This window comes from Phalaenopsis equestris, unplaced genomic scaffold, assembly GCF_001263595.1.
Source record: "Phalaenopsis equestris unplaced genomic scaffold, ASM126359v1 Scaffold000428, whole genome shotgun sequence".
Taxonomy (NCBI): domain Eukaryota; kingdom Viridiplantae; phylum Streptophyta; class Magnoliopsida; order Asparagales; family Orchidaceae; genus Phalaenopsis; species Phalaenopsis equestris.
The window spans coordinates 2385165-2401174 of record NW_018164869.1 but is presented as its reverse complement, the minus strand read 5'-3'; the positions used below and the strand labels follow the sequence as shown (position 1 = coordinate 2401174).

At 33.7% G+C, this 16010-nt stretch overlaps 1 protein-coding gene across 1 annotated transcript; it reads left to right on the top strand.

The window, feature by feature from the left end:
* The first annotated feature begins 1059 nt into the window (after nucleotides 1-1059).
* Nucleotides 1060-15725, top strand: LOC110027482 (cleft lip and palate transmembrane protein 1 homolog). The gene is made up of 12 exons (XM_020728933.1): nucleotides 1060-1405; nucleotides 6045-6191; nucleotides 6315-6429; nucleotides 6509-6600; nucleotides 6733-6836; nucleotides 8098-8135; nucleotides 11162-11397; nucleotides 12240-12333; nucleotides 12456-12646; nucleotides 14194-14413; nucleotides 14955-15122; nucleotides 15425-15725. Exons 1-12 carry the CDS (start codon nucleotides 1199-1201, stop codon nucleotides 15571-15573), a joined length of 1761 nt encoding a protein of 586 aa, XP_020584592.1. The 5' UTR covers nucleotides 1060-1198; the 3' UTR covers nucleotides 15574-15725.
* The last annotated feature ends 285 nt before the right edge of the window (nucleotides 15726-16010 follow it).

Genomic DNA, 16010 nt, shown 5'->3' with positions numbered 1-16010 from the left:
TGAAATTATAGAAGATAAATAATAATAAATTATAGTTAAATTTTTTTAGTTCTAATTAAATTCGAGTGTATTTTGTATTAATATGTTTTAAATGAGCAATCTCACGAGCTAATAAATCGAGTTAGGGTTGACTTGAGCTTGGCTTATCACCATATCAATCTCAAATCATGAGCCACTTATTGAGATAAATCTAAGTTGACTCACAGTTCGATTTGGCTTTATTATTACCCAATTTTAGATGCAAATATCATTTGTATATTCTCAAGGGGGGTTTACACACATATCACCCAATTCCTATAAGATTAATATCTAACACTAAAAGCCAATATATTGCATACATACTACCCAATTATCTCTATTTCCCTACAACTTTGTTATCTAATCTACAAACGGTAGCAATCTCGCCTCCAGCCGCATTGCTGCAACATTGTTTCATCATGAACGTGAAGCTTACTCAACAATTTAGGTTAGTGTGGGGTCGAAGGATGAAAAAGAGGAGAGTTTTGGAGGTTTTTGTAAGCCACGATCTCATCGCTGACTTCCCAATTGTAGGAGTGTGGCCGAAGGAAGAGAAAGATTGGAGTTTTGGAGGTCTTTATATGCCTCAATTCCGTTGCGTAATAGCAGAGCTGGAGGAGGAGAAAGATGAGTCTTGTATGTCGTGATCCCGTCTTTTCATTTGCAGGGGCGAGGCTAGAGGAAGCGACATAAGAGAGTTTCAGTAGTCTTTGAACACCGCAATAATGGGAGTTTCAGAGGCCTATGTACGTCGCAGTCCCATCATTGCATTCCGCGAGGCTGAAGGAGGCATCACGAGAAAGTTGAAGTGATCTTTGTATGTCGCAATGAAGAGAGTTTCGGTTCTTTATACTCCGCGATCAGGTCGTTGCCTTCTCGGTTATTTCTAACGGCAAACCTCAAGGAGTTGTAGATACAAGAAGAAAAGAATTAAAAGGTATATATGTAATATTGAAATTATAGGCGTTAAATATGGAATATCATAAGAAATGAGTGATATATATGTAAATCCCTTTGTTTCTTCTATTAGGACGTGTACTATTTGGAACGACCTAAGTGCCCCTCTAAAATCTCTCCGCCAGGCCGACTCGTAAAACGAGCTCGCAAGGTTCCATTCTTTCAAGCTCGGGAATCCGCTTCGTTTGTCCCAATTGTTCATCGCCTTCTTCTGCGGCGGGCGATGGCGCAACCGGTGGCTACGCAGGCTACGCCTGCTACGACGGCGAGGCCGCGGCCGCAGCAGCAGCAGCAAGGGTTTGGCCAGACGGTGACCGGAATAATCCGGATGGCGGTCATGTGTTACTTCGCCATGAAATTCTTCTCCCCGAAGAAACCCGCTGACCCCTCGCAACTCATGTCCAACCTCTTTCAGAAGGGAGAGCCACTGGTCTGTTTCGTTTGCAGATCCTATTTTATTTCCTGTGTTATTTGTTCCGTTTGTTTTGATATTAGAGATGTGGGTTTCATCCATTTTTAATGATTCTGAGATGCACTCAATAGGGGATTGAGGTCTCCAGAGGTCCGTAGCAATCGGATCAGTTGCTGTTTTTCTTCTGAGTGCTAGATCAAACCATCATGATTTACCTTTTGGTTTTTTTATCCCAGCTTATGTAATTGCATGAATACTAAAATTTGTGGGACAATTTTTTTTGATTTTCTCAATGAGCCTTATTAGGAATTTTTTATCATCTCATTCAACCTGCTTGACGGTGAAAATCTTAAGGGCTGTTTGTAACTTTTGGGATTTAACCAAGTAGGATATTGTAAATCCTATAAATTCAGATTTATTAACTTATGATACGGTTAAATCCCAAAAATTGTTTGACATGACATGGAATTTTATGAAATCGTAGCTTTTTTCAAAATTTAAATATATTAGTTCAATTTATTTTAACTTTATTATTTGTATTTATGTTATCACCAATTAATAAAATTTTAATGGATTTAATCATTGCTTAGGATTTTTTAGGCTAAGTTTACATTAATGAATATTTATCAGTCATTAATTAAAGTAATTAAGGAAATTTGCATACATACCACGTAATTTCGATGCATTTACATATCTAAAACTTCAATTTTAATATTTACATTTATAACACTTAGGTGTCACAAATCTATGTATGAAAAGTTTTTTTTACTTTTAAGGAGTTAGTAATAGTATTTTATTAGATGTAATATTAAAACTTTGAGTCTTATACATGTAAATATGAAACTTAAGATTTTAGATATGTAAATACATAAGAATTGTGTTGTATGTATGTAAATGCCCCTATAATTTAATAACAATTAGTATAACATAATATTTAATTAAATAATTAAGTATTAATTAAGAATTAAGTTATATTATTAACAATATTAAATTAATTGTTATATTTTTTAGTTAATTATAATTTGTAAATTAACTTATAAATTATAATTAAAATTGTACCTAACAAAAACCATCTTCTTCTTCTTCCCCTTCCATACTATTTCATTTAAATTCCTTAACATGTAAAAATGTGTGTGAAAGTTGCGACTAGAACTAGCTAGTGATGGCATCAACTAGATCGTAGCACGTGAAACCCTCATCTTTCTCCCTAATGCGCAAACCTTGACAACAAAGGAGCAAGAGGAGTTGCAAAATGAGCTCGTGGAGAAGCATTGATGGCAGCAAGAAGTGTTCTATTCACGAGATTTGCGTGCTTTAGGTAAATCCATCAGTGTTAGGATTTATTAAATGCGTGATTTAAAACAAGTCATAGAAGAAATTGGATTTAATTTGGTGGGATTTAAAGTTTCCTCACTTTGCAGGATTGAAATTAAATCTCCCTTTTGATTTCCTTTTTCTGAGGGACGGTGAGAGGATTTGTCGTCATAATGGTCCTCCGTGGATCAATTCATTCTCAGTTGGGGAGGAAGCAGGTGTATGCATATCAAGTCTCCCCTCCTAAAGAAGCACCTTGTCCTCAAAGTGGAAGGATGAAAATTGCTTTTGGATCATTGCGTAAGGCTCCCACGTTGCTTCATAATCTGGTAGATCTTTTCAATTAATTAATACCTTCTTTGCTACAACCACTCGTCGGTGCACTCCTTCGACCTCTAAAGGTTCCAGAATCACCTCCAGGTCCTCTGTCAATATCAGAGGTAGTGAAGAAGAGAGTGTGTGATCTACGATAGTATGCCTTAGCTACAAAACATTGAAGACGAGTTGTAGTGTTAATGATTTGGTAACCTCAAACTGTAGGTCATTGCTCCAATGTGTGTCGTAATCTCATAGGTCCAAAATATCGTGGAGAAATTTTCTCGCTCCTTTGCTTGACTAATGTCTTCTGTCATTAGGGTCTCAGTTTCAAGTAAATCATGTCCCCGAGTTTGAATTTTATCTCTCTTTATCCATCTGGTTACCTTATCATTTCTGTTGAGCTCTCAGTAGATGCTCCTTGAGTTCTGCCAATATTATGCCCCTCTCCTCCAAGTACGGGTCGATATTGGATACCAATGTAGTGCTATGTCCATAATATATTTGGAGAGGTGATTCCCGCCCATAAAAAATCATGAAAGGGGTGGTTTGTGCCGCATTGTGATACGAAGTATTATACCAATATTCAACCCACACAATCCACCTGACTCAAAATTTTGACATATTCGATACAAAACAAATCAGGTATGAATCTAAATCTCCTTCCCTTTCGATTTGGCCAACGATTCTCTGATTGACCCTTGTGAGGTTTTGCAATTTGAACCTTCGGCGGTGTCTTGGATTGCATCTTCATAAACCTCTTCATCATTTCCTCCATGCTCCTGAATCGGTCCTCCATTTAGTTCTCTATGGAAGAAAATCTATCCTCTATGGTAGCGAACATTTCTTCCATTCTCGATTTGATTTGCTTTACTTCTCTTTCCAACACATTCATTTTCTTTGCCACAATTCTTCCAAGATCTCGTTCTGATACCAATTTGATACGACCCAGAACGAAAAATAACAAACAAATAGTGGAAAAATTGCAATAGAGATGTGGGAGAACTCAATTGAGGGCTGATTTTATTAATACCATCGAAAAAAAATAAGATACAAAGTTGATCTACTATTCGAGAGGTTAATCATTTTTTCACAAACCTTATTCGCCGCTAGGAATATCAAAAGAAAAGAAAAAATGTAGCAAGTCAAAATATAAAAACAAACCCTAGTGAATTAGCCCTAATAAATACTCACCCAGATCCCTTCAAACTCTGCCACACCCCCTCAAATTCCCCTCCTTTTGTGTGTGATTAGTGGCTATGTAGGCCCCACATGGGCGTTGGAATTGTGCGCAACATCTCCTAGTGATTTAGCTTCTCTAGGCTTGTCTAGGCCGCCGGTTGGTCTGGCTATGTCTGGCCGGTCCAGACTGGTCCTCCTTGGATGGTTCGTCGTCTGTTGGGTTGAGTCTCCCATCGGTTAGGGCGGAAGCAGGCACAACATTGACACCTCAATGCACGTCTTGTGTTCCATGTACGTTAAAATGCAGTCACCGATGTAAGACACATGCAACTTTCATGGGAAAGCAATCTATTAATCTTCAAAAGTTTTATTACTTTAATGAAAGTCAAGACGGTTAAATTCAAATTTAAGTGAAAAAGATTTTAGCTTGTAAATAAAAATTACCAATAAATTATTGATCACTAAAGTCACACAAGTGATTAAAATTCTGTGCATGGAGAAATATGATTTTTTTTTCATAGAGAAATATTTTAATAGATTTGATATCGAGTCAAACAATTCATGATATGGAAGAGAAGAAGCCACAAATAATAATGAAAGAGAACTAAGTAATTGATAGGCAAGCCTCATGCTTGTATATGTGGATGGCCTCTCTAGATTGTTTCAAGTCTCCACTTATGACTCCCATAATGATTAGAACCTTTGAAGGAAAAGAATGATTTGCTTATCCAAAGATTTTTTTTATTGATCCTTAGAATGTATTTTTCTTATATACCTTGAAGATCACTTTTTAAACACCAAATAGAACTGAGAGCATGGCGTAGAAGCGATAGAAATATGTCCAGTAAACGTAGTATTTTTTTGTGGAGCAGATCTCAAGCTAGAGACAATATAGGAATATTTACTGATTAAACCATTAAGTCAACTAGAAAAAACTTGCAATAATAATTTTTTATAGCTTTTGTATTTCTAATTGGAGTAATATTTATTTTTCTATGATACTTCGGCTGAGTATTTGAAAAGATATAGCGGTGTTTTACATCATTTTTATAAACTTATAATTATTTTTTAATGATGAAATGATACTAAGATATGATATGTCATATATTTTATATATTGATATTATATATAGAGTTAATTTTATATAGTTAAAATGCAGAAGTGCTTTAAGAGTATTTTGCTGTAAGAGAATATTAAGACATAAGTGTGAATTTTATGAAGTTGCAATTAGGCCAGTGATGTTGTTTGTATGTCTAATGTTGTGCAGTAAAGAAGTCATTGATATCTAAGTTGAATGAAATTAATTAAGAATATGAAGATTGATATGTGCTAAAACTAGTAAGGATATATTAAGGAATGATTATCTTATAGAAAAGGTTACAAGATAATTAAAAAGACATGCAGTTTGAAAAATAGACTTACAAAGTTTGATATGGAGTTTACCCATTGCCATTTTTTATGAATTTTAAAGGCTTTAATATTCCTATATAGAGAATTAACTCTAGGGTAATCCTAGTGCTTTAAGCTTTTGACATGCTCATTAATTATAAACCCTTTTTTAAAAAGATAGCTACCTTTATGTTTGACTGCATTATTATCTTGACTTGGGACATGATATTTGTATATGATAAAAGGAGACGGGATAATTGATAAAAGTATACCTTGCATGATGGAGCTTTTTTTTTTTTTTTTCATGATACATTATCATCGTGTTTCTGCTTGTTTTCTGCATGATCTTTTCAATAATTTACAAATATCACTTTCCTAACTATATTTAAATACTTTATCTCTTCACTTATGACTGATGGTATATATTTTTAATAAATGTTGTTTCTTAATTGTCTAGGATATGTGGCTGTATCTTTCTGACCAACAAATATTCAACGATTTCGGAAATGATGGTGCCCTATTGTGGCATGAATCAAATATCCCATATGCTGTGTGGGGACAAGCAAGTAGTAGATCACTTTCTCTGCAGTATACTCCATCTGAGGTATTACTGGACACTTCTAACTGTATTTGTGGTGCAATATGATTCCGTTTTTATTTTTTGTATTGTTTGTTGTATTTTTTTTATTTGTTAATAAGAGCTTTTTTAACATATCAATACTTGTAGGCACTAAAGCATAATGGGAGCCTTTATGCTCATGTTTTCTTTGCTCGCTCGGGGTACTCCCCAGATCCTAATGATTCTGAATATCAACCACAATCTTCTTTCTCGAGGACCCATCGTAAGAACACCATTTCAGGCAGTAAAAAATTTAAACATCCTATGCCATTTTGAAGCATTAAGTAATTTCTTATTTTCAGCTGTTGTGGTGTATCATCCCAAGCCTAAGTCAGGCAAAAGAAGAAACCTACTTAACTCAAAGGAATCTGAAGAGGAAATATTGAACCTAGAAGTTAGTTTATTGTTTGCGGTGATTTTTTTCCTGTGCTCATTATTTGTTATTGGATTTGTTTTGGATGGAAAATGTTGTGCATCGTTATTTTATTGTTATGAGCTAGCAACTATATCTTCTTGATGATTATAGGTCAAGGATGATGTCCAGCCTGATTCCAAAGATGAGGACAGTGTTGAATGGATTTCTTACTGGAAACCAAATATTACAATTAATCTTGTTGACGACTTCAATCGGTAATTCTGCTTACCTTTTAACATGGTTTATTGTTCCTATGTTTTGTCGGGTCAGGTAAAATGTGTTGGGTTTTACTTGATGATAGCACATGATGTCATTCTAGCTTAAATTTTTAGTCCTCTTCCAAGATGATTAATGGCAATGGATGTTATAGACTAGGCTTGGTTTGCTGATATTATTTTCAGTGGGATGATTTACTTACATGCATGTAAAATCGATTTTCCTTGCAAAACTACAATCCATAAAAAGCAAAAATGAACTAATAAAACTCCCTTGCTTGCGCATGCTGCATTTCAATTTTTTTGGAACTTTGAAGAAATTAAGAATAATGGCTGTTGTTGTGAATCTTAACATTTGGGCAATGATTTCACGAATGGGTTAGGAGATTGTTTGTTTTATAAATCGCCAATATTTTAGGGTTCTACATGAGATTGCCACAAAAAGTTTTCCATTTCAAAATTTTTATTTGTGCGCAAACTTGGAATTTAAAGCTTTCGATAGATGATGCACTTCTGCCATGACTTCACAATTCATGGGCATTTTGCTTGTTGAGCAGGTTATTTTGTGCATTTTGCTTGTTGAGCAGGTTATTGATATTTGTACTATTAATGGTCAATTTATATTGTAAAATTCAACACACCATAGCAACAGCCTATCATTACCAATCACCTAATTTATTTTGTATTTTTTAGGCTTGTAAAACATTGTTTTACTAGCATGTTTCGGCATTCTTACTTCTTCTTTTTCGCTAGCTAATCCACAGTTTGCTTTTTTTTTTTTTGTCTCTTCACAAAACAAGCATCCTTTGCTTCAAATTATTGTGCTGTTGCTTTGTTGTAATACTTGTCTTTCAAAAAGCTTGCTTGCACTTTGCGATATATAATTTTGATTTTATTGAAATGCAACATAAGCTTTTTTGGTGGTAATATTGACATGCTATATGAATGTTCCTTGATGGTCTAATTGCGGCAGATATTCTAGCCATCAATTCGCATAATAAACTCTGAGATAGCTTTGATTTGATATTGGCAAAGGGAAAATTCGAACATGGTGTGTTCATAGGGTGTGTATGTGTGTGTGTGTGTGTGTGTGTGTGTGTGTGTGTGTGTGTGTGTGTGTGAATTGCCGTCCTTCTCTAATTCTTTCGTGACAATTACTCTTTGTGAGTATCACACTAGAGTTAGTTTGATAAGTCCTGCATTATTTTATTAGCTTTCTATGAAATCTCCCAATTTATGCTGTTATTTTCTTTTGTTGCAGATACTCTTATAATGCTGTTCCACCAAATATTGCTGGACGTATCCTCCATGCTTCATGCATTCTATGTTGTATTTATCTTCGCCAAGTTTGATTATTGATTGTTCCAACTTGCACAAAAGGTTCCCTATATCTTAATCATGCAATGCTTGGTTGGAATGAATGGAGGTGTGGGATTCATAGAACCGGCCCAAATTGTCGGGATAAGGCCAATGGTATTAATGATATTTATATGTTATATTCTCTTAGTTTCTTGGTCATGTGATTTGTTGATATTTGAATGCTTGTATTTGCTGACCTTTAGAAGCTCTCAAGTAGGAATGACTGCGGGAGCACTTTGGTCTACTATTACAAGAATGGGTCCTCGTAGATGCCCTTAGGAGTGAATAGCAGTAAGGGAACGTATGGAGATGGATCACGAGCATATTCCTAACAATCCAAAAACCTTAAAAAATTTAGTTTGGTCTACCCCTATATAACCCTTGGTCAAACTAGACTAACCCAAGTCAAGCCGGTTGAAATCGAAACAAAGGTTGAATCATTAATGGGAGTCTAAGGGTATTCATGGCATGACAGGTCTCACAAAAAAAAATGAACCCTAACTAAAGTGATTCGGACAAAATCATTTAGAGATTGTTATATATCGTATATAAATTTTGTTGATCAATAACGGGGCATATGGAATGGTTAGAATTGGGTATTTGTCAAGCTCTCGAGGATCCAATGGATCAAACCAAAATCTACACGTTATTTTCACACCTTCACTAATGTTTATCCCATTTTTACAACTTTTCTAGGTATTTTGGGTATTTTAAATTATCAATTGTGTATAATATAATTTTTACAACAAGTATACAATAATGAACAACATGTATAATAGTGTTGCTCTTTTTTTATAAAGATTTTAGTCAATTAAAATTTATAAAATCAAATAATCATAATTATACATATCTTGTAACAACCAAAAAGTATATTGTAGTCTTTTGAAAAGAGCAATAAATTCAATATATAAATGTAAACTTTTAATTTCTTATCACAAAAAAATAGAAGTTCATGAATTTCATTATAATGATATTACAATAAGGTTATTAATGAGTTAGAATTACTGGAAAAAAAAAATCAAGTTTTTTAACACCCTAATATCTATTTATGTTTGTTTTAACTATGGGACTACTGCAATGCCTATTAAAAGAGTTGGGGGACCATCTTGGCCCTTTTTCAAAGTCAGGGACTAAAATAGCCCTCTGGAAATAATCGGGAGATCATTTTTGCATCTTTCCTGATACCAAAATAACCAGGACTTTTCTCACAGCCCCATTTCTTATTGTTTGATAGCACCTCAATATTCTTCATTTATGGATTATCTAGTATGCTATACTTTTTTATCTCAGAACATTGAGGTCCAAAATTAAGACTGCATTATATAGATTTCATAGTTTTCCTCTCATCTGTTTCTCACACTCTTTGCTGCCCGCCTACGAAGGCTATACTGTAGCCCAATCCTTTAACTAGGGCCGTCTGCTCATATACCTTTCATTTTTGGGCAATTCATCATGTTACACTCAAATCTTATATATTTGCATAACTAACAATGAACACCTAAGTACCTTTTTGTGCAATATAACTAGCAAATCTTGAATAAGGCAACAAATTTGCGAAAATTTGTTTTCAATTATTTACCGAAGTCTTAAAGATTTGATTGTATTAGGTGTATTAGTTTGGTGGTTCATTTTAAACTTATGTTAGCCTTTTAAATAAGGAAGCTGTCAGTGTTGCTTGTAGATATCCTTTCTATTTTTACATGCAAAACAAATTTTTTGTGGATGTTGGGATAAATGGTCCTCTGTGTTTTAATGGATAGTTTTTAACTTTGTCTTATGAGTGTAATAATGGGGCATTTGTTTGCATATTAATCACAAATATTATTGGAGATGTCGGACTAGACCTATGTGCTACACTAAAGATTTCTTTTGGTCTAATTATACCATATAAAATAGGACCTTTGTTATACTTGACAAATCTCTTTACTTGGCTGTAATTTACCGCATTTTTATATGTTTACATTGCATTTACATTTTTTTTTTTTAATTAGGAAGACTTTGAGCTTTATAATTTGTGAAGCTTGTGATCTATGATCATCACCACAATTTTTTTTTATTACTATTATTAAGCCTTCTATTGGAGTTGTAATATTTTATTAGCATGAATACATTTCTTATGCTATCGCTGGTCCAATTAGTGATTAGCTATAAGTCTATCCCTGTTCCTCTCTTTAAAGGGGCGGCTAAAATTTTCTGAAGCTATGTTTATTTGCTTCAAGTGGGGTGAACACCATGTTTGACCATTTTGGATGTAGTTATCTCGGTTGAATCCTGTGTTTACTATTAGGTACTTTTGAAACGGGCAAGACTATTTAATGCAAATGACTAAATACTTCTGAATTTATTCCATATGATGTTATAAATAGAATATGTTTCGCTGTGTGTTACAGGTAAAGAGGATAATCATCAGTATTGTGAGAATTCTGGTTGCTTTTATTCCTAAATGCTTTTTCCTGATCTGCTTTGTTTATTGTTGTGGGAGGCTGCTTTGTTATTTTTGCAGATTTTTTAAGTTTCCATTTAATGTATAAACTTCCTTTAATATGAAAGCATGCCTAGTTTTTTTATTGGATGCTACACTAGTGAAAATTTACTAAAATTAAATTCAAATTTCAATCATTTTAAAGTGCTCAAATTCTGGTGCTTTTTGCCACTCCATGTTTTGGACACTTATTTTATGCTCAACACCTTTCACTTTAGGGAATTCTTATTTTAGCAGGAGCATTTATTCATATATATGGCCATATTCTCAAGCTTCTCATGAAATGTTTTCCTTTTCTTCTATGTTCTACTTGTGATGACCTGGGCATTTCTTATTTTTTTTCTTTGGTATAATTTGGTAGATTATATTTGGCTGATGTGCTAATCAAAAAGAGTGAACATCTGCATAGTGGTGCCTGCGAGTATGAAAATTCATTATGACTTGGTTATGTTGGCGAGCTGTTTTTCTTAACATTCCTTCTCAGATTTGAACATTGATCCTACAACGAAGAATTATTTTCCAATAATCTACTTCAATGAGTTCTGGCTTCTGAGAGATAAACTCATATCCCTCAATGATACTGTGAAAGAATTACCTCTTAACCTAGAAGTAGGACCAATCAGCTTAACAAAGTGGCAGTTCTTCTTACAGATTGAACAGTCATTCCAGATTCACCGGAGTTACGGAAGTATGGTTGAAGGGGAGGCTGATCAACTTAAGGTACCGGCTCACTTTCCAACTGAGATTGGTAATAGTTTTTGGGTCAAAACTATTTATTTTTTGACTAGCGAATTGAAGTTTTACAATGGCCATTACAAGCATTGATAGCAATGCTGGGCTTGCCTTTGCATGGCCAAGGTCCTTAGTTTAGGCACCAAATTGGTAGCCTTGCATTTGGACCATGAACTGGTATTCTTGGTGGTGCCTATTATTGGTATTTTGTTTACTTATTTATTTTAAAAATTAAATGTATCGCTTCACTTTTTGAGAAGCATTATCTTATTAACTTAGGTTTTGTTTGGTTCATTGGTGTTGAATGTTCTTCTTTTGCCATGTTATATGAAATAAAATTGTCATGTAGTCATATATAATTACGTGTTGCTTCAGAAGTAAGTCCGTACGCTGAGGAAATCATAGAAAATCTGTTTTTTTTTTTGAGATGTTAATATAGATAACACTGGTACCAAGTTTTTCTAGCACTAAGAATTGAAGTTCGGTTCGGGAATGAAAGATAGTCTCCAGATATTGAACTTAGTTTTTACTAAGACATCCTTACTAAATGTTATATTGTTTATGTTGCCGGGAGGCCACCGTTTTGCGCATTATTTAACCATTCACTTCAAAATTTGTATATACGTATGACTTAATGCATTAATCCTGTTTATTTTTGCTACTCAAATTGATCATTCAGTGATACTTTGTCGTATGTATCTCTTGATACTATTGCATATGTAGAGGTTTGAAATCATTCATTGATTCTTTGTAAATTTCTCATGTTTTTTAGTTTTTCATTTTTGATTTTTTTTTTTTTTTGAGTTTTTGGTTTACTTATTGTGTTTCAGAGGGTCTTCTTGGAAGGAAACCCGTATCTCCTGGTGGTTACAATGGTTGTATCTGTGATGCATTCACTATTTGATTTTCTTGCGTTCAAAAATGGTCAGTTGGGATTTCATTTTGTTTAATGCCTTAGAATATGCTTAAATGGATTTTAACTTTCTAATGATTCTTATTTGTAACTTATTAACAGAATGGTTTTCTGATCTTGATATTCATTACAGATATTCAGTTTTGGAATAAAAACAAGTCTATGGAAGGATTGTCTGCAAAGTCCGTTGTTGTGAGCTTTATCAGTCAGCTGATTGTTTTCCTTTACCTTTTCGACAACGATACCTCATGGATGATCCTTGCTAGCTCTGGCATCGGTTGCTGCATTGAATTTTGGAAAATTGGAAAGGCTATGCACATTGAGGCATGTTATTGAGCAGTTTAACTTTCTTTATTCATTTATTCATACGAATGCTTAAAAATGTCAAACAAAAATGACAACTTAGGTCTGTTTGGGATCAATTTTTGTTTTTTATTTTTATTTTCAAAATTAGAAAATAAAAAAAGAATGTTTGTTTATCTGTTTTTTAAATTCATTTATAAACAAAAGTGTCTCACTTTTAAAACAAGTAAAAACACAGAAATTATGTTTTATTATGTTTCCAGAATACGTTTTTCGTTGCTTGCCCCTAAAACCCCAAAATCCAGATATCACTTCTTTTTCTTCTCCCCTTCCCTTCGCTACTTCGGCCCGCATGGCTTGGGTCCTAATCTTTGCGACCTGGCTGCCTCCTCGCCCGCCATTCCTTGGCTCTCCGAACTCCGAGATCTGTTTGGAGTTCCAGCCTCCGTTCCACTTGAGATCCTTCCTGCCCTTCGAAATAATAGGAGCTTGGATTTTTTCTCGGTTGTTTTCGTGTTTCAATGCGATGATTTTTTTAGTTGGTTTTAGTGTTCTTTTCGATTTCTGTTTACATGATTTTAACTAGATTTGGTACAACACTATAATCTTGAAACCTTTTGCTAATTTACTGTCATTAACATATGAATTTATTTATTTACTGTTACACCATCACATTGCTGGTTTGTTACCTAAATCTAAAAAGTTTTGCATTTTTATTTTGTGGTAGGCGTGTAAATACATAAGAAAATGGTTGGTTTGTATGTAAATGCTCCCTATCTTTTTGTTTAAATATTTTGAAAGTTTATCACTTTCTTATTTTTTTTTATTTTAAAATAAAAAAATGTATATGAATATCAAATATGTTTTTCTTTTTGCTTTTAAAAACAGAAAATGCATGAGTTCCGAATGCTGTTTTGTTACAAAATAAAATAAAAATAGAAATAGAAATAGAAAGTGATCTCAAACGGCCTCTTAAAAATTTGAGGAAAATTATAATTTTATAGGATTTTTTATTGAGGGCTAATTCCTAAACAATCTCTTACAAGTGCTGGTTTTCTTTCTGAATTTGCATATACTGGGATTTTTTAAGCATTGCATTCCTTATTTGGTGAAAAGGTACTGTCCATTTTGCTAATGCATTTTATGCTGCTGTGCACTGTTTGTTAATTACAAATATACTCTATGCTCCTCATTGAAATTCAGAGGAAGCCAAACATTGGCTTAGATTCTATTATATATATATATATATATATTCATCTTTTTATAATTCAAAATCATAATGCTTTTGCAGTCTGATAAATATTTCAGGATTCCCGATTCCTTCATAAATTACTGATCTTAATACTCAGGAGTACATATTTTTTAACGATTGTTTCATTTATTTCTTCACCTTCCAATCTATATTCTGATCCATCTGCTTCCAAATATGTTTAAATAGTGTGATGAGTTTCTGAGCCATCCTCTTTCAGGTGGTTGGCATATTTTACTTGCTGTTATGCTGCTCAGCGCTTATAACTTTTCATCCTCGATGACATTTTTTTTCTGAATCATTTTCTTAATGTTAACAGATTGACAGGAGTGGGATGATTCCAATGTTGCGATTCCGTGACCGTGAATCATATTCGAGTAACAAAACCAAGGAATATGATGATATTGCTATGAAATACCTTTCCTATGTTCTTTTCTTCCTTGCCGCTTGTTTTTCTGTGTACTCACTCATGTATGAGCAGCACAAGAGTTGGTATTCCTGGATACTTTCCTCCCTCACCAGCTGTGTGTACATGTTTGGTAAGCCGCCGCCTCCAATATAATATGACTTCTTGGGCGTATTACATCATTTTGCAGGCTTTTGGTATCATTGAAACTTTTATCATTGTAAAATCTGGAAGTACAAAGTTGTTGTAGGCCATTCAAAATCTTTTTTTTAATTATATTTTGATTTGAAAGAAAACATACCTTTATGCTTGAATTAAACATGATTATTGTTTAGAACACTCAAAATGTAAAATAATAATAATAATGTTTTTAAACATTTATTTTAAAAAAACAGTGAAGAAATAAATGCTTAAAAATAGAACAGAAATAAAAAGCAAAAATGATTTCAAATAGGGCCTTGGTACATATAAAAAATGGATATTGCAAACAAAAATAACATTACAGAAATCCCAGCTCGAAGTTAACCCTCGGTGACCTCACGGATATTATTGTAAAACAAAGATGTTTTGGTAAAGCGTTTCTATCCAAAACCAAAGTTAGATTTTTTTTTTAAATGATTTTTTTAAGTGAAGCTGCAATTACTAATACATATTTTCTGTCGCCTGAACTACAGGTTTTATCATGATGTGTCCTCAACTTTTTATAAACTACAAAATGAAATCTGTTGCTCATCTTCCTTGGAGGCAAATGACATACAAATTCCTCAACACAATCATTGATGATCTTTTTGCATTCGTCATAAAAATGCCTACACTGCACCGCCTTTCAGTGTTCCGTGATGGTGCGTTCAGAATCAATCTTCTATTTTTTTCACTGCTTTACTATTGCCATCATTATATGATGTCTGGATTCTAGAACATTCCAGAACTATTACAATGATGAATACTTCAGAGAGATGTTTAGCTTTTGTAAAGTGTCAAAATAGCTTTCATTGTGGATTATCTCAACACATTTTAAAAGAGTTGGAACTAAATTTCCAAAATGACTCCAAGGGGATTATTTTAACACTTTTTCTCATTTTAAATTGAGACATGTAATACTCAGGTATTTATTTATTTACATAATAATGTTTTTGGCTGGCAGATGTGATTTTCTTGATATATCTGTACCAAAGATGGATATATCCTGTAGACAAGTCGCGAGTGAACGAGTTCGGGTTTGGTGGCGAAGATAAATCAGTTGCCAATGGCTCGGCTATTGAAGCAGATGAGAACAGCAAGAAGACCAACTGAGTAGTTGACTCTTCTCTTTTTTTTTTTGGGTTCCAACAGATTTGAAATTGTGACCTGTAATATTTAAATATTTATATTGCTTTTATTTTGTGCGAATTACTAGCCGTTGTGGTGAAGGTCTTTCTTTAATTTCTACCTTTTTCTTTGCTGTATTTTATAGTTTATTTTAGTTCTCATTAGTTTGTGATTTAGTATTTTTATTGTTATTTAGTTCTAAATAGAGCCTCCTATTGCTTGAATGAGCCCTTGTGTCCAGCTGCTGAATGAAAATTGATTGATATATTGTGTTCTTGTGCTGCAGCCATGCTTATATAAAGTGTTGCTTATAACTGGAGAAATATTGAGTGAGGAATAATATGCCATATGTTACAAAAAATTCCCAAAATGTCAACATGGTAAGAGGTTATGGCAGTTAATTTTCTGCCTGATTGCAGAAG